We start from the raw sequence: 27,974 nt of genomic DNA, 5'->3' as shown, positions 1-27,974 counted from the left end.
AGGCCTGCGCGGCCCCGCCCCTCGGCGGCAGGAGCGACCGGACGCAAGCATGGCGGCCACCGGGGCTGCAGCTACGGACCTAGGTTCGGTGGGGTTCGGGTCGGGGCTGCGGCTCGCGGAGTGCGAGGGTGGAATGCAGGGGTGGGGACTGTGGTGTGCAAGAGGTCTCGCGGACTGGGGGTCGGGGTTCGTCTCAGACAGGATTCTTTCAGACTCGGGCCCCGGCCCTTAGCCCGGGAATCCCTCGGACGGCGGGCCGGGAGGCTCTGAGGACCGGTTGCCGGGGCTCCTCCGCCTCCCGGGTGCGGCAGGCACCCGAGCCCACTGCTGGCGCCTCAGTGGATCCCTCCGTGCCCCGCAGAGGTGGTCCGAGGCAAGCGCGCCGCCCTCTTCTTCGCCACGGTGGTCATCGTGCTAGGGTTGCCGCTCTGGTGGAAGACCACGGAGACCTACCGGGCCCCGTTGCCTTACTCCCAGATCAGTGGGCTGAATTCCCTGAAGGTAAGACCTCAGGGGAGGAGGACCAGGGGACAGCCCGGAAAGATGGAGACTCAGCTGATGGCTCCGATGCTTCTTCCCGCAGCTGCGGCTAATGGTGCCAGTCACTGTAGTGTTTACCCAGGAGTCAGTGCCATTGGATGACCAGGAAAAGCTGCCTTTCACCGTTGTGCATGAGAGAGAGATCCCTCTGAAGTGTGAGTTCCTGGGGGATCAGGGCTGTCTTTCTGGTCTGAGCTCAGTCCACAGATAAGTTGGCTAGGAGGAGCATGTATGTGTGTCTGACCCTTTGCGACCCTATGGACTGAAGCCCGCCAAGCTCTTCTGTCTATGGGATTTCCCAGGCAAGAAGACTGGAGTGGATTGCCATTTCCTCCTCCAGGGGATCTTCCCGACCCAGGGATTGAACCCGCGTCCCTTGCATCTTCTGCATTGGCAGGCAGATTCTTTACCACTGTGCCACCTGGGAAGCCCAGGAGGAGCATGGGTACCCTGAAAAAGTGGTTTAAAACTTATTTTAAAAGCCCTCTCTAAATGAACACTGTGTTTGCTGAGAAGAAAAAAAAAAAAAGCTTTAAATTCAGTATTCACCATTAACATGGCAGTTTTTTTCATAAAACAATTGTGCTACCTGATCAGCAGCAGGTGATGCTCAGGGGACAGAGGAGGATGTGGGATGTAGTGGAATGAGCACAGGATTTGGAATCAGTTTGAACTTGTATACAGGCCTTATTCATTTTAACATTAACACTTTACTGAGTGTGAGGGACTTTTCTTGTGTGCTTAGTCACTCAGTCGTGTCTGGGCTCTTTGCCACCCCATGGACTGTAGCCTGCCAGGCTCCCCTCTCCATGGGGATTCTCCAGGCAAGAATACTGGAGTGGATTGCCATGCCCTCCTCCAGGGAATCTTCCAACCAAGAGATCAAACCAAGGTCTCCCGCATTGCAGGCTAATTCTATACCGTCTGAACCACCAGGGGAGCACTTTCCCTAGGTATCAGGAATTTAGAGATGAATAAGAAATTGATAATGGTTTCAAGAAATCCATTGGTAGGGGAGAGAGACAGAGATAGAAATCAATGTAGAAGTATATAAGTATATAAGAAACAGGGACTGAACTTAAGAAAGAGACTATAATTGGGAGGAAAAAAAGGTAGAGAAGGTTTTGAGGGCTGTAATTTTTTTTTTTTTAAGAGACAGCATTTATTGTTTTTTAAACAACCTCCGCATTATTTATTATTTTTGGCTGTGCTGGGTCTTCATTGCAGTGCGCAGGCTTCTCACTGAGGTGGTTTCTCTTGTTGCGGAGCACAGACTCATTAGTTGTGGCACACAGGCTCAGTTGTTCAGTGACATGTGGAATCTTCCTGGACCAGGGATCGAACCTGTGTCCCTTGCTTTGGCAGGTGGACTCTTATCCACTGCGTCACTAAGGAAGTCCCGAGCGTTGTAATTTTTAAGACAGATTTTTAAAGGAAGTATAGAAATTCAGGTTAAATGAGGAGGTGAGGAAGGGATAACACTAGCATAACTAATATTAGTTGTTCATTATGTGCCAGAAACTAGGTGAAACACTTTATTTACATGTGTTGCCTCATTTAATCCTAACATTATGACCTCCATTTTGTTAAGTTTCTCTTTTTTCTTTTATTATATATCAGCTCTTCCTACCCCATTCCAGTATATTTCTTTTCATTGATTTGTTGGAGAAACCAGGTCCTTTGTTTGTTAGGACATCTCACATTCTGGATTTGGCAGATTTTTTTTAACGTATTCATTATCGTTATTTCCTATAAACTGATAGATCTAGTGGTTTGTTTAAAATTAGGTTCAGGTTTTTTTTTTTTAACTCAAAATATTTTTTTCTTTTGGTTGCCCTGTGTGACTGACATGCAGGATCTTAGCTCCCTGACCAGGGATCAACCCAGGCCCCCTGTATTGGGAGTGTGGAATCTCAGCCACTGGACCACCAGGGAAGTCCTGACGTGTCCGGTCTCTATGTCTGACTCTCCATTCCAGCATCTTCTTTTTATCAAGAATGTGTACTGAGTTTAATTCTTTTGAGGCATTTATTGAAATAATCATATGGTTTTCCTCCTTATACCTTTTTATTGTAATGAATATTGTAGTAGATTTCCCTGTGGGGAGGATACTTCAGGTTGAAGGTTCACAGGGAGAGGCAAGAGCTGGCAGGTGGACGAGGTGGAGTGCCGTGTATTTATATCATCCGTGGTTTTTCAGGTGGCGCTAGTGGTAAAGAACCTGCCTGCCAGTGCAGGAAATGCAAGAGACGTGATTTTGATCCCTACATCAGGAAGATCCTCTGGAGGAGGGCATGGCAACCCACTCCAGTATTCTTGCCTAGAAAATCCCATGGACAGAGGGGCCTGGTGGGCTACAGTCCATGGGGTCAGAAAGAGTCAGACACCACCGAGCATGCACACACAGTCTGCATAAATCATTAGAACTGGCTGAAGCTTCTTGGTCTTTCTCTGCATATCATCATCTTGCTCTCCAGGATGCTGGACAGTGTTAGGGCTGGAAAGGTGGGCTCTTCTCGTTATGCCTCTTTGTTTTCTCTCAGATAAACTGAAAATCAAATGCCGTTTCCAGAAGGCCTATCGGAGGGCTTTGGATCATGAGGAGGCGGCCTTGTCACTGGGCAATATACAAGGTACTAGAAGGGGTGATCATTTTTAACAGGAAGCCCTCTTTTACCTTCTGATCTCTAAGTGTGTAGTTTCCATACTTTGTCTTTTTTTTTTTTTGGCTGCATTATGCAGCTTGTGGCTATCTCACTTCCCTGACCAGGGATTGAACCCGGGCCATGGCAATGGGAAAGCCCAGAATCCTGACCACTAGGCCACCAGGGAACCTCTCTGGGAAAGCTGGGTGTGAGAGACCTTGTATCCTAGCGTGGGCCACTGAGGTCCAAACCTGGCCACGTGTCAGCTGGGTGTGAGTGGGAGGTGGAGTGATGGACTAGGCGTCCTGGGGGAGCCAGAGGGAGAGGGAATGGTGTTTTCTGCTCCTGGTAAACCCCCTGCTCTCGTCCCCAGAGGCAGAAGCCATGTTAGCTGAGCCATCGGAGCAAGCAGAGGGCTCCCTGACAGTGTATGTGATCTCTGAACGCTGCTCGCTCCTCCCTCAGGTAGGGTGAGCAGACAGGCTGCGGCCCGGCCGTCTCCCTACAGCTCGTCCTCACCTAAGTCTCCTGGTTGTGGGATTGCCCATTCCTTCCATTTGCTGCAGAAAAGTCCGCAAGTATTTTTTTAAAAATAGGGATTGTTTTTATTGACTCTGGGTCTTTCTAAATCCAAGGCTTGGAGATGGTTACAAGTTCCAATTTAAAGTGGGGGGAAAAAAGTCAGTAGGATTAAAGAAGCCACTTGGAATGGGCTATGATGGTAATATGAGCCACACATTGATCTTTTCACTTACTGAGCAAAAGGCTCAGTGGGAGCTGTACCAGGTACATTTTATTTAATGTATTTATTAAAATATTATGTATTTGACTGTGCCGGGTCTTAGTCGAGGCACGTGAGATCTTTGACCTTTGTGGTAGCATATGGGGTCTTTAGTTGTGTGTGGCATGTGAACTTAGTTGAGGCCTGTGGGATCTAGTCCCCTGACTAGGATCGAACCCAGGCCCTCTGCATTGGGAGCGTAGAGTTTTAGCCACTGGACCATCAGGGAAGTCCTTTATTTTTAAATTTATAATGAAATGTTAATTATTACAAAAAGATGAAAGAAAATTTTACTGAACATGCATTTCCCACCCCCAGTTTGCAAACTGCAGTACAGCCCTGTGTATCTCCATGGTTATACCCCCTTCCCTTTCAGCCCAAAGTGACCACAGTTAGTGTGTATCATTCTCTTACTTTTTTTCAAGTTTTACCACATGTTATATCTCTATAAGCACTATGTTTAATTTTACCTGTTTTTGAACTTTATGTAAATGGCATAATAGAGTGCATGTTCTTCTCCAGTTTTCACTTTGCTCGACCTTTATGTTTGAGTCCTTCATGATGTCTAGTTGAATCGAATGCGTTCATTTAAAATTCTGCCTTATGTTTCATTGTATAAACATATCACAGTTTATCCATTCTGTCGCTAACAGGCATTTGGATTGTCTCCAGTTTTATCCTATTACGAATAATGCTGCCATGAAAATTCTTGTACTTGCCTCTTTGCCATGTGCTGTCTGCTGGTATCAAACTTGCCAGTGGTTTTTTTCTTCTTGCTCAGTGTGCCATCTCTTAGTTTCTAGCCCACAGAGATAGAACTGTTGCCTGGACCTGTGTCGACTGGGAAGGAGAAGAGAACTGAAATGAATGAAAACACTCACATATCCCCATAGCTCAGAAATGCTGAGATAATTAGTTCACTGTGAATTCAGAGAGAGGTGCAGACCTGCTGGTCGGTGGCAAAAGACCAGATTCTCAAAGACAGGAGCCAGAGTGCTCCTCTGCTTTCTTCCCTGACCTGTGTGGGCCTCCTGTCCCTTGCTTGCCCCTCATAGGACATGATGAGCTACATTGGGCCCAAGCGGATGGCAGTTGTGCGGGGGATAACGCACCGGGAGGCCTTTAACATCATCGGCCGCCGCATCATCCAGGTAGTCCAGGCCATGTCTTTGACTGAGGACGTTCTTGCTGCAGCCCTGGCTGACCACCTTCCTGAGGACAAGTGGAGCTCTGATAAAAGGCGGCCTCTCAAGTCCAGCTTGGGTAGGATGACCTGGCTTTTGCCAGGGGAAGGAAGAAGGAAATGAATTATGCAGAGATACTGGAGTGGGAGGGGAATCTACATGCAGATGCTTCACTCCTTCTCTGATTTCATAAAAGTATTTATTTTTAATTGAAAGATAATTGATTTACAATATTGTGTTGGTTTCTGTCATACATCAACATGAATCAACCATAGGTTTTAGTTTCATTTTTCTTTAAAAATTTTTTTTGTTTATTTATTTGGCTGTGCGAAATCTTAGTTGCAGCTTGGGGGATCTAGTTCCTTGACCAAGGATTGAACCCAGGCCCCCTGCATTGGGAGCACAGAGTCTTAGCCACTGGACCACCAGAGAAGTCTCTCATCTTTTTCTTAAAGTACTCAGTGTTCCTCACCCCAGTTTTATCCTCCCTTTGGTTTCATGATGGCAATCAGGCCCCTTCCAGAGAGAAACAAGTGCAGCTTCGCCAGGGATACAGGCTTGCCTTTGATCCATAGGAAGCTCTGGCTTCCCTGACTCCTGTTTCTATAGGCTATGAAATCACCTTCAGTTTACTCAACCCTGACCCCAAGTCCCATGACGTCCACTGGGACATCGAGGGGGCTGTCCAGCGCTATGTGCAGCCCTTCCTGAGTGCCCTCAGTGCAGCAGGCAACTTCTCTGTGGACTCGCAGGTGAGACTAGGAACAAGCTGAAGAGCCCTTTTCCTGGGTACACCACCCTTTGCCATCCTGCACCATCCTTTCCTACCATAGATATGTAGCCTTTACAAGTGTAGTCTGTTCTTCCGGCTCTTTGAGCTTGCTGGTTGGTTAGGAAATTCCTGTGTATGTATATGGTTCTGGGGTCTGCTTTCCCTCCTTGGTGTCCAGCTTGGGGAATTTTGTCAGTGCTTGTTAAAAAACTAACTTCCTTAATGGCTCCTTCTGGACTGTATTCAACAGTTTTACTATCCTACAAATTTATTTAAAAACACACAGCCAGTTTGGGATTGACGTGTACACACGGCTGTTTTTAAAATGGATAACCCAACAGGGACCTAGTGTATAGCACACTCTGCTCAGTGTTATGTGGCAGCCTAGATGGGAGGGGAGTTTGGGAGAGGATGGATACATGTATATGTATGGCTTGAGTCCCTTTGCTTGCTGTCCACGTGAAACTATCTCAACATTGTTAATTGACTATACTTCAGTATAAAACAGTTCAAAAAAAAACTTCCTGAAAGACGTTAACATAGTAACAATAAAGACGTGAAAAATGTAGTTTTCTGAATCACACAGTGTCCTTTTTAGGGAAAACGTGGGAGACACATTTATCGGGTCTTGGTAGTGGGAGTAATTACTTCTGAAGAGCTGACTTGATTTGATCTGTGGACACTGAATTATGCTCTTTTTTTGTTTAGGCTTTTGGAGAGCCTGGTAAAATAATGTGTTCAAAGCATGGATTTAGTGTGTTAACTTTATCCTTAGCTTTGTTATTTTTTTTCCCTAGTCCTGTTTTCTCTCAGCCTTAATTTTTTTTTTTAAATTGAAGGACAGTTGGTTTACAGAATTGTGTTGGTTTCTGCCAAACAGCAACATGAATCAAACATAGGTATACATAAGCCTTGATTTTTGTCTCTCATATTTTCCCTGCCTAATTGTTATCTTTTTGAGGACACACTGGACTATCGATCAACAGACAAAGTAACATGCTTTTCCTCTTTGTTCTGCAGATTCTTTACTATGCAGTGTTGGGGGTAAACCCCCGCTTTGACTCAGCTTCCTCCAGCTACTACTTGGCCGCCCACAGCCTCCCCCATGTCATCAACCCTGTGGAGTCCCGGCTGGGTGAGCTCCTGAGGTTGAGGGTCTCTCTGGCAGGCCAGGGAAGGACCTGGTAGGCTCAGCCTGGGGTGGGAAGTGGGTTGTGTATAGTGACGGTTCCCAGTTTGGGTTGGTCCGAGAGTGTTGAGGAGGTGCTGGGCTTTTAGGCTCCTTTCCCATGATAGTCTCCACTTCCACACGGTCATAGCCAAAAGCACTTATTAAGCATTCCCAGCACTTTTTATAAAACATGGATCGGAAGATACAGCCACACTTTCTTGTAAGAAAAGACAATAGTAGCAGTACATGAAGGCGGAATTTGAGTCAATAGTTCTGCTGATTGAGGAACGTTGAAGCTGGGATTCCAGTTTTTCATTTTGGGGCTGGATCCTAGGAAGAGGAGGTTTGACCGAGAACTGTAATAGAGGCAAACCAAGGGGAGTAAATCACTAGCTGTGGAATTTCAGGGTTAGGCCAGCATGTTTCAAGGGCTGTGGGAGGGGCAACACGAGAGGCCTTGGTGAATCCTTCCTCCCTTCCTCCTTCCCTTCAAAGTCTGAGGGACTGCTTAACGGCATGACTGTCTACAGAGAGAGAGATTTTAGGCTAGGCCACTATGAGCTTAGAGGCAAAAGAGTTAAGAGTGCATAGACATTCTGGAAGCTCAGGAAAGTTTACTGTGGATGAATTTTGAGAGAGTGACCGAGTTGAGGCTGGCCAGGCAGGCAGGCAGGCACTAGATTAGCACTTTAAGATGTCTGAACTTTAACCTGGTAAGAGTGGCTGGCTGCAGAAGGATATGAAGCAGGGACTGACCTGAGGTCAGATTTATCCTTGTGCCTAAGAACAGGTTATAATAATATGGGTGCAATATGGTAGTGGGCCAGAAAGCTGTCTTAGACATTCGGCACTGGCAGGGTATGGTGTGGGGGTCTGTTGGAGGAGGGGCGATTCAGGGGCAGGAATGTACTTTCAGGGGAGTGGCACATGTTGGGAAAATGTTGAGGTTCTTTACCACAGACACCCAGGCCCGGAGGATATCTTAGTGTTTATCAGCTGGGGAAACTGAGGTACAGAGTGCTCAGCAGTCAGCGGCTGACCTAGAACTAAGATCTGGATGCAACCTGCTGTGCTGACTCCCCTTCTTCTTGTGCCCCAGGATCCAGCGCCGCCTCCCTTTACCCCGTGCTCAACTTTCTCCTCTACGTTCCGGAGCTCGCCCACTCCCCCCTGTACATTCAGGACAAGGATGGGGCTCCAGTGGCCACCAACGCCTTCCACAGTCCCCGCTGGGGTGGCATTATGGTAAATGGTCACACCGTGCAGAGCCCAGAGCCCAAGGTTCAGGGACAGACTGATGTTCCCTGAGACTGTTTCGTCTGCTGTTCCTCCGTGGCCCGGCCTGAGTGGGTCGGGGAGGTGAGGCACCTCCTCGGCCGGTCCCACTGCTTCTTGTTTCCGTCACTGTTGCTATAATCAGCCCCTTTTGCACTTGGCAGTTTGCACTGACTTAGGACTATTCTGTGTGTAACTGAGATCTAGGCCCTATCTGTGGGAGTCTTACAAGATTGGGAACTCTGTCTCCTCTGTAAGATTGGGAGTTTCTCATGGGTAGGAACTCTAAAATGGAATACAAATATTTCATTTTCTTTTTTTAACAAATGTTTCTTTAATAAGATTTGTGAGGGGGTAATGGAGATATAGGGCTTCCCAGGTGGTGCTCGTGGTAAAGAAGCCGCCTGCCAGTGCAGGAGATATGAGAGACGTGGGTTTGATCCCTGGGTCGGGAAGATCCTCTGGAGAAGGAAATGGCAACTCACTCCACTATTCCTGCCTGGAAAATCCCATGGACAGAGGAGCCTGGCTGTAGTCCATAGGGTTGCACAGAGTCAGAAACGACTGATAATAGTAGAGATCGTGTATATAAAACTCGTAGTAGCAGGTATCCCAGACATATTTGGTTTGTCACTTTTAAAGAGCACAGAGTATGTCTTCCTTTTCTCTCATGGCCCCCAGAGGGTCTGGGGCAGAGCTGTGCACGGTCCTGGCGTGATGTTGAGGCCACCTCGTTGCCCCCTGCAGGTATACAACGTGGACCCGAAAGCCTACAACGGCTCGCAGCTGCCGGTGAGAGTCGAGGTGGACATGATGCGGGTTATGGAGGTGTTCCTGGCTCAGTTGCGGTGAGGCCCTGGGGATCCGCTTGGGGGCGTGGCTGCTGAGTCTGACTCTTGCCTCTTGGGCTGCCTGGAGTGAACTCTTATCTGGCAGGGATACCTTGGCTGTACCTGGAGCCCCAAGGAAACCAAGAAAGGTTTCCAAGAATCCCTTCATCCTTCTCCTAAGAAAGACTAGTTGCTGACAAAAACTGTTTTAGGAAAAATAGCCTTATGAATCCGTGGTGGCTCAGTGGTAAAGAATCCGCCTGCCAATACAGGAGACGTGAGTTCAATCCCTGGATCGGGAAGATCCCCTAGAGGAGGAAATGGCAACCCACTCCAGTATTCTTGCTTGGGAAATCCCATGGACAGAGGAGCCTGACGGGCTACAGTCCATGGGGTCACAAGAGTCGGACACGACTTAGCAACTAAACTTCAACAACAAGAACAAAAAGTGAAATCATTGGTTAAAGCGGAGCTTGGGGCTCGGAACTGCTTAGGGTTGCGTCTCACCCCCTAAGACCCTGAGGTGCTTCCTACAACCCCTGTGGTTCTGGGTGAGATGGAAAATCTTGATAGTTACTCTAGGAATCTCGACCATCTTCTCCCACCTTGTGGTCTCTGCTCCTTTGATCTTCTGCGCTGTTCCTACAGGCTGCTCTTTGGGATTGCTCAGCCCCAGCTGCCTCCAAAATGCCTGTTTTTTGGGCCTAAGAGTGAAGGGATAATGACCTGGGAGTTAGACCGTTTGCTCTGGGCCCGGTCCGTGGAGAACCTGGCCACAGCCACCACCACTCTCACCTCCCTGGCCCAGCTTCTGGGCAAGATCAGCAATATTGTCATCAAGGACGATGTGGCATCTGAGGTAAGCAGGCAGGGGATGCATTCTGTGGCTTAGGACTGGAGTGGCCAGCTACAGCCAGGGAGTGGTGAAGGCAGAGAGCCATTTGAGATTCAGAGAGTGTGTGGGCATGCCATCCTCAGTGCCCAGGCTTCCTCTAGAGGGCAGTGCCAGCTCCCCAGGAGGAGTGCAGTGTGGGTGTGAAGTGTTAAATGGGCACTAAGAAGATAACCCCTGGCCCTTTTATGCTATACTATGCTATGCTAAGTCACTTCAGTCGTGTCTGACTCTGTGTGACCCCATAGACAGCAGCCACCAGGCTCCCCTGTCCCTGGGATTCTCCAGGCAAGAACACTGGAGTGGGTTGCCATTTCCTTCTCCAATGCATGAAAGTGAAAAGTGAAAGTGAAGTCGCTCAGTCGTGTCTGACTTTTAGCGACCCCATGGACTGCAGCCTACCAGGCTCCTCCATCTATGGGATTTTCCAGGCAAGAGTACTGGAGTGGGGTGCCATTGCCTTCTCCGGCCCTTTTATACTGGCTGCCATATATCCTGGGTGAACTTCAAGCAACCTGCCTGGTAGATAGACGACACAGTGGGGCCCTCTCCCATCCCTCCCTACCAACTGATGCCTCGGACTTTTCCGTAACGCCCTGCCCATTCCTAGGTGTACAGGGCTGTAGCTGCAGTCCAGAAGGCGGCGGAGGAGTTGTCCTCTGGGCACCTGGCCTCTGCCTTCGCTGCCAGCCAGGAAGCTGTGACATCCTCGGAGCGTGCCTTTTTTGATCCCTCACTCCTCCACCTCCTCTATTTCCCTGATGACCAGAAGTTTGCCATCTACATCCCGCTCTTCCTGCCCATGGCTGTGCCCATCCTCTTGTCCCTGTTCAAAATCTTCCTGGAGACTCGCAAGTCCTGGAAAAAGCCTGAGAAGACAGACTGAGTGGGGTGGCATCACAGTAGAAAGCCTTTCTTTCCAGCCAGGAGGGGAGGTGTTAGATTGAGAGGCACATAACGGGGCCTGCCACAAATGATTTGTCTCCAGTCTGCTCTGTTGCCACTCCAGCAGTCAAAGTATAACACTCCAAGAGGGTTTCCTCTTTCCTGTCCTCCCTGTTCTTGTGGCTCAGGTCCCTCCCACTCTTCATCTCCTCCCCCCACTCCAACCCCCAAACCTCAAAAGACCCAATCTGGGTCTTCTTACCTGGCTTGAACTTGAAGGCCCTTTACTATCTCCTGCTGCAGCAGGGGCAGCTTGTCTTTCTGCCCTGTTCCTCACAGTCCTCTTGCGCTGAGGGGGAGCACTAGGGAAAAGCCCTGGACTGGGTTCTAGGGCCCCCCTCCTGCTTCTCTTTGATCCCTCAGAGAGAGCCCTAGCACTGCTCTTCTAGAAGGGGCCAGGCCCCTGTCATCTCTGGGGCCTTCTCCCTTCCTCCTGGGTGGCTACACTTGGTGGGTGCAGCCTGATGCTATGTGTGGCAGAGGTTCCCTTCCTCATCCCTTTATAGAGGCAGTGTGGTACAGTGGGGAGAGTTCTGGACTTGGGATCCAACATGTCTGAATTCAACCCTTGCTTCTGGACTTAATATCAGGGGAGCTTTGAATAAGCTACTTAATCCTCTCTGAGCTTCAGTTTTTCTTTTGTTAAAATAGCACTAATGACACCTCCCTTACAGGGTGGTTGTGAGGATTAAATGTGATGAGCTTTGAAAGTGTCTGGCATATTCTAGGCTCTCAATAAACACTGGTTGAATATGAACTGGAATGATACGAAGTGTGATCATACCTTTCATTCTTCATTCGTGTGTAAGTCATGGTTTCCTCCTGTCTGTCTTCCTGGGCTCACTGGTCCATTTTACTTCCACCTGGCCAGGTGCCCTTCCCGCCTTCCTGTCCTGGAGGGCCCTGTGGTGGCTAGACATTGTAGGCTATTGTCCCTCCTAATTTCCTGGGTTGTCTAGCAGGGGGTCTGGGAGAGAAGTAGCAGTGTAAGCTCTCAGATACTAACTGATTCATAAATTCTAAAGAAGAATATATAGTTGGCCCTTGAACAACGTAGTGGGTGAGATGTCTACCCTCTGTGCATTCAAAAATCAGACGATAATTTATATTTGGCCCTGTTTATCTGCAGTTCCATACCCACGTGTTCAGCCAACCTCCCATTGTGTAGTATTGTAGTATTTTCTATTGAAAAAAAATCCAGATAGGTGGACCCACTCACTTCAAACCCATGTTGTTCAAGGGTCAACTGTGTTGAGTACAAGCTGCAGTGGGCACTGTACTAAGTGTTAGGTATTATAGAGAACAAAGACAAGATCTCCAGTTTCACCGAACTGGTCTTGTAGGAGGACCGGTCAATGAGCAAATGAAACGAATTTCAGATGATGCATTAGATAAAAACAGGCTGATCAGATAGTGACCGGGTGTCTGAGAGGGCCTCTGAGCAGATGACATTTGAACTGAGACCGGAAGAATGAGAGGAGGCCATCTGGGGGAAGAGCATCCCAGGCTCTGAGATGGGAACTCACGTGCGGGTCAGAGGGAAGGGCAGAGTGGCTGGAAGCCAGCGAATAAGAAGGAGTAGGTAGCCAGGACCCCTGAAAACCCCTACTGGAAAAATGAACGACGTCCCCGGGCAGGCCCCCTCCCTGCCCCGGGTCAGTAGCCCAGGTGGGCGGGCGGTGGGCGGGGCCAGCGCCGGGCCCACCCCGGGGGCGGGGCGGTACCTGGGGCCCCGGTCCGGCCGGGGGCGGGGCTGCGGACGCTCCCCCTTCTCTCGGCTCCAGCCGGCGCAGGCAGCCGCGGCGGCAGCAGGCTAGCCGTGGCCCCGCGAGGCCATGAAGGTGAAGAAGGGCGGCGGCGGGGCCGGGACGGGAGCGGAGCACGCTCCAGGGGCCTCGGGCCCGAACGTGGAGCCCAAGCCGGAGCTGCAGGCGGAATCCGAATCCGGGTCCGAGTCGGAGCCGGAGGCAGGCCCGGGGCCCAGGCCGGGGCCGCTGCAGAGGAAGCAGCCGATCGGGCCGGAGGACGTGTTGGGGCTGCAGCGGATCACGGGCGGTGAGCACCCGCGAGGCAGCGCCGCCCGCGGGCGGGAGTGAGAGAGCACGAGAGGGGGCCCTCGGGGCGCGCGGAGCCCGAGCCCCCGCCCCCTTTCCCGCCCTCCCCCCCGCCTCCCCTCCCCCACCCGGGTCCCCCTCGCTTGTGTCCTCTACCCTTCTGCCTCCAAGCCTGAGATCTCCATGTCCCCCCTTCCCTCGATCTCTCTCTGCTCCCCCCTTGCCCCTTTAGAGATTCGTTTCCACCCCTTTCCTTCCTTTTTGAGGAGTCCATCCCCCTTTCCAATGGTGAAGGTGGGGCAGCAGCTGCAACTGTGACCCCCTCCCCACAGAGTCTTCAGAGTCCTTTGAAGATCTTCTCTGCAGTAACGAGGAGGGGGCTGAATGCAGTCAGTCCCCGGTCTCCTCCACCCTAGAGGCTAGGTGTGGTATCAAAACCCTTAGGTCTCCTTCACACTGGACACCCCCAGGAAGTCTGGGGCCATCGCTCTCCCCAGGAAAGGACCTGAAGAGGAAGCTTCAGTGGTTTGACTCTGGGCTTCTCAAGGAAGTGGGTTAATACCCCCTTTAGCCTAAACTAGGGCCTGTCCTCTTCTGGGAGGCCAAACCACCACTGTGGTTGAGTTTCTGAGCTGGATTGCCAAACTGAAGTTCCAACTTGGCCGTCCTATTGGCTGTGTGACCTTGGGCTAATAACTTCACCTCTCTGAGCATATTCATCTGTAAAATGGGAATAATGACCCCTACCTTTAGAGAGCTGTTGTGAAAATAAATCCTCTGATTTTGCACTGTGCCTGGCAGGCCGTGCATGCTCTGTAAATAGGGCTCTTTTGTCAATACTGAGGGCCCCACAGGACTGCTCATGGCTGCTGCTTGGAGGCAGACAACTGGGCATTCAGGGGAGGGGAGGGGGTCACCGTAGGCAGGGAACAAGGGAGGGAAGTCTCATGGCAGAGGCCGTGGCTGAGCCTGAAAGAACAGAAGGCGCTTGCAGAGGCAGTGGCCTTCTATCTTGGCCTCATTGGTTAGTAACCCTGCCCTGGCTCCCTCTGTGAGGGCAACTTTTGGAGTCCCCCTGTGAGGGTAGGGAGCAGTTGCTGGACTGGGCCTGAGCTCTAGCGGTGCAGGAGCAGAAGAGTCCAGGGCTTCCAAACAGCTGTGGAGGGGACTGTGATGGCAGGTCTAGGCCTGTGCATCTGGGTCCCCAGGGGACCAGCATCTCCCTCCTCTCTTAGCCAGGCAGCAGCCATTCTTGGCTGGACCCCTGGAGCACTGAACTGCCTTACCCAAGCAGGCAGTAGTAAAGGGAGGGCACCTGGACCAGTCTGATGGTGGTGCCAGTTGGGCTATAATTGGCAACAGCAGCGTTTAGGATTCAGGTTAGCTCTGGAGCAGAACTTCCTTATAGGATGTCTAACTTGTCCCAGTCCTAGGTAACTTTTGAGGTGATTTTGCAGAGGGGCTTCTAGCCCATATACAACTGTGTGTCTGAATTTGGAGGAAATTCATAGCCCTTACAGATTCAGCATCTGTGGGTGATTAGAGGAAGAGTCTTCACTGGATCCCTCTCCTTTGTGGAAGCTGAGAACAGGGCTCCAGGACGCTCCCCACTGGCACCCCTGCCTGTCTCCTCTGACCCTAATCGCACAGGTCTGAGTTTGTTCTTCCTGGATTACCCAGCCCTGAATCCAGCTTAGGAAGCTATTTGTGGCTGAGGCGAAGGGAGCAGTTGTGTTCTGAGCTCTCAGCCACTCTCCCCCTTATCCGGCCTGACCCTGAGTCCCAGGCATCATCCTTCCCCGTCTGGGGGAGGGAGTGGAGGTGGTGTCCTGAACCATGGGCATCTTCCATTCCTCACTTCCTCTAAGGACTAAGGGATTGATAGGTTGAGTTTGCAGTAGAAGAGACAGAGGTCACACTGCAAATTGTTCTCCAATGAGAGGAGAGGCTCCAGAAGTTAGGGAATGGGGGAAGGAGGGGAATTCTATGGGGAGCCGGGAGCTGGGCGACTAGGATGCTGTTCCGAGTTCTGCCTCTTCCTCTCCTCTGCCCTGCACTTTCCTCCTACGTCTTTGGATTAGTGTTTACTTTCTGTGAAAATAAGTTGTGAGCAGGGTGAGGTAGGACCTGCCTACTTCCATTCCTCCTGTCCCCACTGTGGGCTGTGATGGGCAGGCCAGGGCTCCAGCCCCACCATAAGCCCTGCTGGACCCTAAGTGCCAGGTGGCCACCAGGAGGGCTTCCTGGAGGGGGCTGCCCAAGGCTTGGGAAGAGAGAATGACTTTACATTCACTTCCTCTTCCTGCCCCAGAGGAATCAGTGGTGGCCTAGGGGCCTAGCGGGTGATTTCCGGGCCTCTGCGGGGAGGATGTGATGCTGTGCGGGCACCAGAGCCCCCACTGCACCTCTCTGTTTCTTCCTATTTGCTGCTGGGGCCTCCTCCCTGAGTGCTTGCAGTTGCTGCTGCAAGAGTGGTGAGGGTTGATCAGGCCCTGCTATTTCTGAGCTTCCTCAAGCCCGGCCCACCACTGTTCCTGGTTCCTCTTCTGGGCTCAAGGATCCCCCTTACCCCAGTCACAGCCCTGCTACACCTGCCACACCCTCTTACTGGCCTTGCCTCTTCTCTCTGGGGTGGCTCAGAGTCAAGGGTGGATGGATGACCTTTAAGGGGTGTTCCCTCTGTAGACCTCCTCTGCTAAGACCTCCTCTTGTTTGAAGATCAGTGGGGGATGAGAGCAAAGGTAGCTCCCTTTCCATCTCCACACCCCCCTCCCCCCCAAATATTCCAGGCTCTGGGCTTGAGTCAGCAGAGCTTTGAGTAAGCTGCTTAAGGGAGCTGGGTTTGTATAAGCCTCTTATGGGGAGAGGAGGGGCCTGGGGGGTGAGGTAGAACAAGGAAGGGGTTGTTTGCCCCAGCGCTACCTAGGTCAGATAAAGTCCTTGCTTGACACAGTTAGATGTGGCACCGGGGGCAGCTGTGGGGCAGAGGAGGGGCAGGGGTATCCTCTCTGGAAACTGTGTCACCCCCATTAGAGCGAGGTTCCTAAAAGCAGGACTCTATCTTCCCTCTCGGGGTGGTGGGGGGCAGGGCTTCCCACCCAATTCTAGACTCGTCTGGTTAAAAGTCACCGAGCCACTCCTGACATAGCAGAGGCTGGAATGAAGGGCCCTCCACCCCCGGGGTGGGAGGGAAAGTGTGGGGGAGGTGGTCTTGTCCTCCATCCTACCCCTCCCTGATCCAGAAACTACTAGGAGAGAACCTTTTGTCCGCCGTTAGATCCCAAGAGCAGAGCTATGTCTCCCCCACACTCTGTGGGGGCTCCCTCAGGTTAGAGGCTCAGTTCTCTCTGTCTGCAAAGCAGTCACCCTAGGGATCGGAGAAAGTGGTAGCTAGTCCGGGGTAGCTAGGTCCCTTCCTCGCTCAGCCGCCTGTCTCCCTTAGACTACCTGTGCTCCCCTGAGGAGAATATCTACAAGATTGACTTCGTCAGGTTCAAGATTCGGGACATGGACTCAGGCACTGTCCTCTTTGAAATCAAGAAGCCCCCAGCTTCAGGTGAGTGCATTGGGTACGCCATCATCCACAGAGGAAGTGGGCCACCCAGGGACTTCGGAGGCCACTGAGGAGTCAGAACAGAGCTGGGATTGGCACCCAGGTCTCCCCAGGAGTCACCAAGCAGCAGGGCCCTCTGCCTGGGGCTGGGCTGCTGCTTTACCTTCCCCTGGGTCCCTGGGGTTGGACGTCTTGAGAGGACAATCCTGCCTCTTCAGTCCCTACCAGCCTGCCCCCTGTAGGCCCCCTTGGGAACTGCAGTCCCAGAGGCCCCAGGTCTTTTTATCTCTTGGGGCTCTGGGACTCTTAGTTGAAACTGGTGACCTGCTGACCAATTTAGAAGCAATTGGACCCATCTGGCCAATGGTCTGAACCCTCAATATGCATCAGGATCTCCTGAGGAGTTTTGAAAGAAATTCAGACAGATGAGGTCCCTGGGGTGAAACTCCGGGTGGGCATGGGCCCCACCTGAAGCCCACTGAGCCCCAGCTGGGGTACATTACAGAGCGGCTGCCCATCAACCCGCGGGACCTGGACCCCAATGCTGGGCGCTTTGTCCGCTACCAGTTCACGCCTGCCTTCCTCCGCCTGAGGCAGGTGGGAGCCACGTGAGTCACTGGGCCGGGGAGAGGGGTAAGGGTAGGGGTGGAAAGGAGCCCTTCCTGAGTTCTTGCTGAGCCCCTCCTGGGGCCCAGCTCAGCCCCGCCCCCTTCTCTGCTCAGGGTGGAGTTCACAGTGGGAGACAAGCCTGTCAACAACTTCCGCATGATTGAGAGGCACTACTTCCGCAACCAGCTGCTCAAAAGCTTCGACTTCCACTTTGGCTTCTGCATCCCCAGCAGCAAGAACACCTGCGAGCACATCTACGACTTCCCTGCTCTCTCCGAGGAGCTGAGTGCGTTGGGGGGTGTGGACTCAGAGGGACCAGGTTGGAGGGAACGTGGGTCTGGGCCCCTCTCTTCCCCTTACAGCTCTCTTGTGTCTAGCCACCATTCCTAAGCCACCTATAGGGAAACTGAGACCCAAAGAGGCTGGAGGAACTCTTTGTTCAGCTTGTCCCCGTCCCCGAGTCCTGAAGCCCCTGCCGTGACCTGGCTCAGGCTCCTGACCTTTGTCCCAACTGGCTGGGCCTCTCTTGCAGTCAACGAGATGATCCGTCACCCGTATGAGACACAGTCCGACAGCTTCTACTTCGTGGATGACCGGCTGGTGATGCACAACAAAGCTGACTATTCCTACAGCGGGACGCCCTGACTCCCCAAGCCACCCCCTACCTCAGGAGGGTCCTGGGCCCACAGCCATGACCACCCCAACACTCACCTCTCAACCCCGGGTCTTCTGTTGGAGGAGTGTTGCCGAAGCCCTGAGCCAGTGTTGGGAGGGAGGGAGCCTGAGGTCCCCCAGTCCAAGCCTGTGCAGCCCATGGGGCCTGGCATGTGGGGTGGGGTTGTAGCGGGGCTGTCCACCTGCACATTCCAGGAAGACCTCCAGTTGGAGGAGTAGCCAGGACTTCCGGACAACCTAGTTGGCCCTAGCCTCTTGGGCCCAAGTTGCAGAATAGAGATCCCCTATCCAGGCTTTTCCCCTGCCCACCACCGACAGGCCATTTAGAGTTGTAAATTCACAGATGAAGTTCCATGCGAGGTCTGGCAGTCAAGCTTCCCAAGGGAGTCTGGGCCCTGACCCTAGCCCCAGTCTCTACCATCAGGGGCTGAGATCCTGCCTGAGGTGTGGGAAGGACCTGCCCAGATTATAGCCTGTGGTAGGGGCTGGACCAACTGTATATAGTTTTCAATAAACTCTCCTTTTCTGTTCTCTGGTTGTGGGCCGGCATATGTGTGTGGTGGTGGCTGGCGGGGGTACTCCTGTCTCCTGATCCTCTGCACCTGGATACCACTCCTGGCATCTAGAGTTGGTATTTAGTATGCGTTGCAGCTGGAAAGGGTTTTTTCTTTTATAAGGATGGTGACCTGAACGCTCAGAGGAGAAACTTTGGCCCAAAGTCGTAGCTAATCTTGAAGAACAGAGGCTGGGACAAGGGCCTGCGACTCGGGTGGGAGGGAAGGTGTTGGGAAGGTGGCCTTGCCGTCTACCCCACCTTCTCTGAACCCAGAGGCTACTAGGACCGTTAGGTTGTCCTTTTAGCCTTCATCAGAGAGAAGGCTAAGGCCTGGCACCCTCTTGCCTTCAGCTGCCTTGAGGAGGACCCCAGGCTTGGCTGCCTTGCATATAATCCTGCCCCCAGCCCGACCCCAGTTCCAGAGGATGTCTTCATTTTCTTAATGGAAGAAATTCAGAAACAGGTAGATGGAGAGTTTATGTCAGGGTTTACAGCCTATTGTTCTAGGCACTAATTTGAATACACTTGGCACTATTTCTCTCTGTAGCCTGAATAGTTAATCTATAATTAATCTAAGCCTGCAAGGCCTGGAAGTGCTGCAATTCACCTGGGTTCTGTGGAACCCTTGCGGGAGGGCCAAGATCTGGGCTGAACCCTGGGATTCTAAAATGAGTGAGACATTGGGATTTCCCTGGTGGTCCAGTGGCTAAAATTCTGCTCCCAATTCAGGGGCCCCAGGTTTGATCCCTGGTCAGGGAAATAGATCCCACATGCCTTAACTAAGACCTGGTGCAGCCAAATAAATAAATGAGTGAGACACAGGGAACAGATATCTGTCCTAGAATAAGATGAACGGGGCACACAGGGGAGCAAGAGTCATCCTGCTTGGAGGGTTCTAGCGATGATTCGTGGATGAATCCTATCCACCCCAACATTCAGCCCGCAAACCAGGGACTCAGTCTCAACTCCGATCTCTAGCTCCATCCAATCACTGGAGATTTCGCCTCTTAAAAGTTTCAACTTCATCTGCTTCTCTGCAGTTCTTTACCTCTCACTCTAATGCCTACAATATCCTCCTCAGCACCCCTCTGCCTCTCGTATGGAAGTACTGGGGAGCATCCTGACATGACTACTTAATAGCTGTGCAATGTTGGCAGGGCAAGTTAACCTCCGCGCGCCAGCATTTTCTGAAAAATGGGCGTTAATCCTCAGAGTTGATTGTGGACAGTCTAACACATGTAAGGCATTCAGGCTTGGGCCTAGCATTCAATATATATTGGTTATTAGCTTCATTCCAATCCACCCTTCACTCAGCTGTCACAAATAATCTGACCAGGTCATTCCTGCTTAATCTCCTCAGTGGCCCACCATCATCTTCAGGAGAATTGCCAACACCTGGATTGCAAGGCTCCACACGTCTTTCACATTGTAAATATTTACTTTCCTGAAAGCAACTGATAAATCGGGCCTCCAAACACTTGCTTTATGCTGTTCCCTTTGTTTCAGTGCTCTCTGCCCATATCTTCCTGTCTAAGTTGTCCTGAGTTTTCAAGCATTTATGATGCTGACTGGATTATGAGGTGGTTACCGGGCTCTCCTGGTGTTAAGTGGCCTGGGGGCAGGAATGCCAAATGGTCTCCAATGAATGACACACTCAATACGAGCACTCCACCCCTCACAATGGAGGGTCATGAGAGTGCAGGGAGCGTGCTAAATCGAATCGGGCGGATGTTCTGGATTGGTCCTGCTCTACTTCCACCTTCAGACAGGTAGGGCGGTCCCTGTTTTGAGGTCCTCATCCCTGGAGCATGTATCAAAGAGGCTGTCCTCTGGTGAGGCCTGGCAGAGGCCTGGCTGGGAGAAGCCTTGGACCCCTGCCTCCTTTTAAGTCTTCATGCCTCTGGCACTAGTCCTGCTGCTAACGGTGCACCTGGGTACATTTGGGTCCTGGCACTTTTCCTGGGAACCAAGAGAATCCCTGGGCTATAGAAAGAGGAAGAAACAGTCGGGTGGGGCTTGTTCTGGTCCTGGTGCTGATGAGCTGTCCTTGAAGGCTGAGCTGAACCTTGCAAGAGCTGTGCCTCACATTCTCTTTGAAGTCAGCCAGATATTTTTTGCTTTGACTCCTTAGGGGTGTCATGAGGACCCTACCATTGGGTTGGGCAGGAAAGCCCAGATACTGCAGGGGGACCCACCACTCATGCCAATTTGGGCTGGAGCTAGGGGTGCCCGTAGGAACTACCAAACCCACTGTAAATTATTGAGATGCTTCCCTTCCAGTCAGTGAAGAATTGCTGTCCCCAGCCCCCAGTGCCTTCCTCCCTAGCCTGGCCCCTCCCCTGGGAGCCACCCTCCATTTTCCCACCACCTGGCAACTAAAATAAGGGTGCTTTACTTTTCTGGGGGTTGGGGACACACCACGCAGCTTGTGGAATTTTAGTTCTAGACCAGGAATTGAACCAGTGCCCCCTGCACTAGAAGCGTGGAGTCCTAACCACTGGACCACCAGGGAAGTCCTAAAGGGGGCTTTACTTTTTTGTGTGTCATGGACCCATTTGTTGTCTCTACTGAAGCCTGTGGATCATAAGCTTTTATGTACAATAGTATGTTGTAATCCTATATATTTTACGTGTTAAAAACTATACATCGATATATAGATATATTCTGCGATGCCTGTATTATATTATGAAAACATCTGTGATTTCTTATGTGATTTCTCTACCTAATGACAAAGTCACAAATTCTGTGAAAAGTTATTGTGATTTGTTGCCGACATTCTTAATCGAGGGAAATGCTAAATTCAAGGTAGAGATAAGTGAAAATGAAGGTGAAATTTATTTATCCGAGTTCATGGACTCATTAATTCTAACTGGTTTTAGAACTCTCAGGTTTACAGCCCCTAAACCTGAGAAGTTAAAAGGGTTAATTTTCCACAAATAGAGAACTTTCAGACCCTGGATCCATTCAAACAATTCCTCTGAACGGTGGGCGAACACATGATGAGCGGCCAGCAGGGGGCAGCATATGAGCAGAAGTGTGGGGCTCAGTTCAGAGAGCCGCAGCCACTCAGCTGTTTCTTGGTTTGTTTTGTTTTTCCGCCCAGTTTTTAGTCCAAGGGCCAGTCTGGCTACAAACAAACAAACATGAGGCCCCAAGGCTTATCTGCTTGCCCCCTGTCTTACTTGCACAGGGGCAAGCTCACTTACATGTGTGCCGAATGGGCCCATAGGATTGAGGTTGGACTGACGGCCTCCAGCTGCCTAGGCTGGAGGTGTAGAGGAGGTCATCTGAGCCCCCAGGGTCCGAGGTTCTGAAGCAAGGAAGTAGGTCCCAGTAAAGTTCTCCCATGGAACACTTACCCTGCTCTTGGGGGCTTGGGTGTCAAGACACAAGCCTGGGGTTGCCCAGAGCTGGGGGCTTGATAGAGAGGCTTCACCCTTCGTATTGCACAGGGCTGGGCTGGGTCGGGGTGGAGGTGGGGGTTCTTTCTCTTGGGCACACTGGCTGGCCATGCCTTCACCCCACCCCACCCCTGCAGCCCTCTAGCTCTGGCCCCAGCGTTAGAGCCTCGGGAGGGAGCGTGCTGATGGAGGGTAGGGTTCTATTATGGGATCCTCTGCAATAATGTCCTCTGGCCGAGGTAGGTGGCATTGGCTGGCCCCCAGGCCCTGGCCCTTGGGAAAACTTTCTAAGCAGAAGGCCCACCCATGGCTGCTCTGAGATCGAGGTCCAAGGTCCATGGATAAGCTTTTGGCTCCCACATTTGCCCTATCCCCATTCAGGCCGAATGTGGGGCTGCCTCCCAGGCAGCTGTTTGGTGACAGCAGCCTGCCTGGTGGTGGGACTGAGTGGGGCCCTGACCCTCCAGAGACCACCCTCCAGGGCCAGCAGGGCACACAGCGCCAGGCTACGTTTCGTTCATGCCACCTGTGGAAACCAGAGCCCAGAGAGGGAAAGATGAGGGCAGAAAGGCACAGTCTGGATAGGGAAGTGACCCCTTCTTACTGTGAGGAGATGGAGGCTGAGGAAGGGACAGATCTCAGGAGGAAGGGATGTGGGGAAGGGTACCTACTCCCTCCTTCCCTCCCTGCTTCTGGACAGGGCAGCCGCTGCTTCCAATCCTTCAGGAAGTTTTCCTGGGAAGAGATGCTCCCCGGGCCCCGCCCCTCCGCCCCACCTCATCCCCTTATCCTTTCCTTGCTGTTCAGAAGCCCTCTGAGATGCCTCATTCTTCAAATTGAAACTTCTAGGTCTGGGTGAGGGTTGGGGTAAGATCACAGGCTCAGGGAATCTACCTTTTTGCTCCAGGGAGGGGAGGTCCAGAAACGAAGTCTTGGTAGCTGAGACCACAAGGCATTTGCTTTATTGTTCCAGGACAGGGAACAGTGGCAGGCCATCAAGGGTTCTGCTTGTGTCTCATCTGAGCCTGGGCCCAACCTCGGGGGGAGGGGGTGTTCTTGTCACCCTCAGGCCCCGGGCAGGCTGAAGCTCCCACTTAGCCTACTTGGTGTGGGTCGGGCTCTCAGGTAGGACACGGTGGGCACCCCCTTGCTCCAGGGGCATCCTGGACCTGCCAAGTGGTCAAAGAGAGCAGGCATGGGTGCTCCCACACCAGCCTGAAGCAGAGTTCCCTCCCTAACTGCCCAGGCTGTCTGAAACAGGAGTATTCATAAGCTGGGACCTAAGCTACATGAAGCTCTCAGGGGTGACTGTAGTGACCTGCAGGGGCCATTCCGGCACCCAGGGCTGGGGCAAAAGGACACTTTCAAGTTTCCGAGGGCAAGGGTTTTTCCAAACACTTTGTGTCGGAAGTGGGCTCAGTTTGGTCCTGGAGCGGACTTTGCCCTCCTGTGTGTCTTCCCCCAGGGGAAGCCAGATAGAGCTTAAGTTGAGGACAGGTTGAGAGCCTGGCAGGGTGGGTGCTGTGAATATCAGCACCCCCTTGGGGGCCCACAGACAACTTTGGGAGAGGTTCCATATCTCCTCCTTCTCGATGGGCTGCTGGGATGAAGATGGGAGAATAAATACAGGGGGCTTCTGGGAAAGATCACTCCTGGAGGGGGGCAGGCCTGCAGAGAATGTGGACGTCAGAAGAGGGTTCCAGGGTGGTCTTGGACCTGGCTGGGGGCCCTGAGCTTTTGATAACCAAACCCTTCAGCTCTCAGCTGCCCCCCAGTGAAGTCTGTGATATAGTTCTGATTCCTCTGGATATAAGGTATGTGAGTGGGTGTATGTCTGCATAACTGTGTGTGTATGTGTGTGTGTGCCTGTGCACATGTACGCGAGAGCCTAAGTGTGGATGAGTGTGAGCCATGGAGAGTGCATTTTCTTCTTCCCCAGACACTTGCTCTCCGGGGTCCCTGGGCCAGGAGCTGGTGTACCAGGCGGTGGAAATGTGCGAGGGGCAGTATCCTGGGTGGTGACTTCTCCACCCCCAGCTGCCAGCTAATAACCAAGTTGGCTTCATGACATAGGGGACAGGGAGTGTGTTTCCTTCCTTGACCTTTAAGGTGAGCCCGATATGGGCGGCCGGCTGGGACTTCCGGGCCAAGCAAAGGCTGGAGCTGCTGTGGGGCATAGCTCAGGCCAGGGCCATGGGCTTGGAGCTGGGGCTGAGGTACACAGAGGGGCCAGTAGGGGCCGCGGAGGGTGTGGGCTCCAGCTCCATGAAGGCAGAGTAGAGGGTGGTGAGATGCAGGTCACCCAGTGCCCCGGAGCCCCCGTTGCCTGGGGGTGCCAAGTCGCCTGTCCCACTGCCAGTCTCGGCCAGACAGGGCCCAGGGGGATAGCAGGGAGGGGGAGCTGGTGGCACCGAAGACGATGTCGGCGATGAGGTCACCAGTACCAAGGGGTCAAGGGCCAAGCTGTCATCCTTCAGCTGTTCCCACAGGTTTCCTATTTGGGGGAGAAAACAGGCGTCACTGGGAGGCACCAACGAGCCCTGTCTGCCTCTCACCCCACACTCTCACACGCTAAAGAGAGCAGGACTGGGGTGACACTGATTGGAGAGCAGACCTTTGGCACTAGCTCTGTGACCCCAGGCAGTTGCTAAACCTCTCTGCATCTTCCTCCCATGTAGGACATTTTGAAAGCCATAGCCCAGATGATCTCTGTGGCTCTTTTTTTGGGGGTGGGGGAGTGGTCAAGGATTTAAGAGCTGCCTGTTGGAAGGGTTGATGCAGATGCTGTACATTCTGGGGTTACCCTGGGTAGGGAGCCCTAGGAACTCTTCACCCTGGCTCTTGTCCAGGTTCCCAAGGAAGGTGAATGTGCAGCCCAGACCAAGGATCTTCCAGTAATGCACCGCAGCATCCAGTGAGCTGGTTGGGCTTCTCCATTGCAGGGCCCAAGGAACAGGAGCAAAGCCCTGTCAGGAAGGACTCCCCATTGGAAGCACTGACTCTGGGATGCAAACTGTGCCGCACCCAATCCCTCTCTGTGTGTCGTGTGACCTGCGTTGTGGCTGGCCAGGGCCTGGGGCTCCTTCCCTGGGGATCAGGGCTGCAGGGTGTGGAGGAAGGGGGCTGAACTAAACCCAAGACTGGCTGCCTGGCTTCCAATCCTAACTCTCCTTCTTTCTAGCTCCGTGACCTTGAATAAGTTACTTAACCATGGTGCGCATCTGTGAAATGGGTTGAATAATCCCTCCTAGCCTATAGGCCCACGTGAGAGAGCACATGTAAAGTGCCTCACAAGATGCCAGACAGTAAGGCTCAGGTAAATGTCTATGGTAGCCCACATATCTATAGATTCTTCTGAGTCTGTGGAGCCCGGCTCCCCACTTCTGGAAGGGGCTGCGGCTCTAGTTGCCTTTCTCTAAGGGTAGCTTCCCAAGACCCGGCTCTCTCCTCATCAGACTGGGAGATCTCTGAGGGTCAGCTGCCCCACCTGCTTGTGGACGTCCCCTACCCCAGTGCACACAGAGGGCCTGAGGCCTGGGTCAGCACCCTTCTTCAGAGCTCCTGTGGCCAGTACCAGGGCCGGGGGGTGCACTGGAGGTTAGATGGGAATGGGTGGGATTGGTCACAGGCAGAGACGAAGCAGGCGAGACGGAATGGAAGAGACAGAATCTCTTCCTGGGACCTGCCTAGCTCCTCGGCCTCCCCTTCTTTTCGGGGCAGATCTCTCTCCTTCTTCTGCATTAGGTGATGAACTCCAAAAATATAGTCACTTCTGGAAATGTTCAGAGTCTCAGTTGCTTACAATCAACTATGGAATAGACCATTGGCCCCTTTCCAGCCTGTATCTTCTTCTGAAGCTACTTGGGGGGCACGCACCCCTGGTCTATATCTTCTTCTGAGGCTGTTGAGCCCAGCTCCCCACTTCTGGAGGGGGATGTGGCTCAAGTTGCCTGTCTCTAACAGTAGCTTCCCAAGACCCAGGCTCTCCCAGGCACTTTCAGCCCAGAGCTGAGAGTGGTTTGGTGATAGGTCAGTTGGAACCAGTTCAAGGGGCAAGAATATTCCTCTTTGACCCTTCACCACCACCACCACCCATTTCCCAGCTCTGGGCTTTCTCTGCTCCAGAAACTGAGCAGTTAGCTGCAACCTGGAGACTGAGACAGGCCGGGCCATGCCACCAGCTGCTCCTCTGAAGGCCTGTCCCACCTCCCCCCTCCCATCCCCAGCTCACCCTGGAAGTCAAAGTCGGTGAGAGAGGGGTTGATGGCGTCCAGGTCAGTGCCAAGGTCTCCGTCTGGCAGCAGGGTGTCATGCATGGTCCTGGCTGGGGAAGGTTCAGCCAGCAGCTTGGCACTGTGGCTAGGTGGGGTGTGGGCAGGCAGAGGCGAGTCCTGGGGGGTGCCTGGCTGGGCCCGCAGCTCTAGATGCCCATCTGGCTGTGGAAACAACGGCTGCGGAGGTCCAGGAGGGGCCAGGCCCGGCGAGAGGTGCGAGTATGTCTGCCCGTAGCAGGAGGGTGCGTGCCCCCCAAGTAGGTCCTGCAGGGGATTCTTGCCAGGAATGGGGCCCGGAGCCGGGTGGATTGAGTGCAGTGGCTGGGAGAGCCCAGCTGGAGGTGCCAGGGGCTGGATGGGGCCAGAGCCTGCCAGCCCAGGGGGTGGGCAGCCGAGCAGTGGGGAGCCCAGCTTCTCCCTCTTGTCTCCAATGAGGCTGTCCAGCTCCTCTGAAAAGGCCCAAGAGAGGACACTGTGAGACCTCCTTTCCCCCACAGTCACTCCCAGCCTTGGAAACACATTCAGGCCCTTTCCTTATTCATCAGCTTTCCGTCGCCCAGCTGTTCTCACCACCCCCACTCTTAATTTCTTGGCTCTGGGTACCCCGGGTCCACCACGCCGGCCGGCAGCCTCACCTGGCTTGGCCATGCTCTTGCGCACGGCGATGGGGTCTTTCCTCTTCCACTTCTGCAGCTCCTCCTGCATCTTGTCGATCTTGGCTGGATTCAGGGCCCACAGGCAGCCCTTGCGAGAGGAACTTCCCGATTTGTTCTCTACCTTCTCGAAGCACTTGTTAAGAGACAGGTTGTGGCGGACAGAATTCTTCCAGCCATCAGGCGCCGTCTGCCGAAGCAGAGCAAGACACGAATTCAGGCTGGGTTCAGAAAAAGCCCTGGCTGTCTGGGCACACAACTGCCACCCACTCTGGGGCTTGCTGAGCTCTTCAGCAACCAGCCCACACTCAGTCCCATCAGTAGTGGGGCAGGGATGGGCAAGAACCTCAGTCACAGTTATTAGCACCTAAAATCTACCTCCATCCTATCCCATGCCCTTCAGAGGACTGTCGAGGTGATTCATACAGGAGGGGCTGGTGGGTGCTAAGGAGGAGGTGCTGCCCCTCCCCGACCTGGGGTTGGACCACTCCCTGCTGGCTCTCCAGGCCTGTGCTTGGACCCCTGTGTGGAGAGGGCCTTGCCATGCTGAACTCTCTGGGGCTGTGTCTCCCTGCTGTGAGCCTGACTCTGGGGTGTGGGTCCATGAATTCCTTTGAGTGTGAGGACATGTGTGTGCTGCTAAGGATGTGTGTGTGGGAGAAAGTCTCTCTAGGGGTGTGTGTGGATATCCATGATTGTATGTGTGTGTGGGTGTTCACATGCGTGTGCCCAGGGGGCGTGCCCTGGTGGGGAGGCCAGCCCTCAGGCGGGGGATGCTCGTGCCAACAGAATAAACACCCATTAGGAGGCCTGGTCATGCCACCAGTGCAGTAATTGTGCCCAGGGAGGGTTGTAAAAACCATTAGGCTGACTCAGTTGGGTGAGAGGCGGTGGCGGGGGTGCCACTGGGCACCCTCCCCCACTCCCCGCACCCCCCAGCCCAGAGCTCTGTTCCAGGCTCTATGACAGTCCTGGGCCCAGCAGGGGTGACTGTGGGCAGAGCATCCACTCTGCCTGGTGAGGTCCTTCTGCACCCTCACCTCCCGGCCCCTCTCCCTTCCAGCTCACCGTTTCTGCCTAATGAGGGGCGGCCACTCCCTCCTCCCCAGCTCATTTGCCCCAGGGAGCAGCCAGGCTGAATCATGTCCAGCAGAACAGGGCCCC

At 52.9% G+C, this 27,974-nt stretch overlaps 3 protein-coding genes across 7 annotated transcripts in view; 2 read left to right on the top strand and 1 right to left on the bottom strand.

Annotated features, from left to right (window-relative positions):
* Positions 1–26: 26 nt before the first annotated feature.
* Positions 27–11,798, top strand: PIGS (phosphatidylinositol glycan anchor biosynthesis class S). 2 transcript variants are annotated; one of them, XM_010815813.4, is made up of 12 exons: positions 27–83; positions 362–501; positions 584–695; positions 3,084–3,173; positions 3,651–3,763; positions 5,022–5,229; positions 5,760–5,902; positions 6,943–7,057; positions 8,193–8,338; positions 9,116–9,216; positions 9,847–10,057; positions 10,701–11,798. In XM_010815813.4, the coding sequence occupies exons 1-12, from the start codon at positions 50–52 to the stop codon at positions 10,974–10,976; spliced, it is 1,689 nt and encodes a 562-aa protein (XP_010814115.1). In that variant the 5' UTR covers positions 27–49; the 3' UTR covers positions 10,977–11,798.
* A 1,032-nt stretch (positions 11,799–12,830) lies between these two features.
* Positions 12,831–18,475, top strand: UNC119 (unc-119 lipid binding chaperone). Its single transcript, NM_001034645.2, has 5 exons — positions 12,831–13,090; positions 16,532–16,645; positions 17,148–17,250; positions 17,365–17,537; positions 17,784–18,475. The coding sequence occupies exons 1-5, from the start codon at positions 12,871–12,873 to the stop codon at positions 17,894–17,896; spliced, it is 723 nt and encodes a 240-aa protein (NP_001029817.1). The 5' UTR covers positions 12,831–12,870; the 3' UTR covers positions 17,897–18,475.
* A 4,340-nt stretch (positions 18,476–22,815) lies between these two features.
* The window catches only part of FOXN1 (forkhead box N1), a 27,931-nt gene continuing 22,772 nt past the window's right edge, over positions 22,816–27,974 (bottom strand). For 3 of the 4 annotated variants that reach the window (XM_005220109.5, XM_005220108.4, XM_059878051.1), the window contains exons 7-9: positions 26,793–27,000; positions 26,115–26,606; positions 22,816–24,377 (exon numbers count right to left, since the gene is read on the bottom strand). In XM_005220109.5, the coding sequence (XP_005220166.1) occupies positions 24,064–24,377; positions 26,115–26,606; positions 26,793–27,000 (1,014 nt within the window). In that variant the 3' untranslated portion in view covers positions 22,816–24,063. The remainder of the gene's footprint in view (positions 24,378–26,114; positions 26,607–26,792; positions 27,001–27,974) is intronic. The other variant, NM_001192452.1, reaches the window with a different exon arrangement.

The sequence above is a fragment of the Bos taurus genome, chromosome 19 (assembly GCF_002263795.3).
Source record: "Bos taurus isolate L1 Dominette 01449 registration number 42190680 breed Hereford chromosome 19, ARS-UCD2.0, whole genome shotgun sequence".
Taxonomy (NCBI): Eukaryota; Metazoa; Chordata; class Mammalia; order Artiodactyla; family Bovidae; genus Bos; species Bos taurus.
The sequence above is the reverse complement of the archived record's forward strand: the minus strand, read 5'-3'. Positions and strand labels throughout refer to the sequence as shown.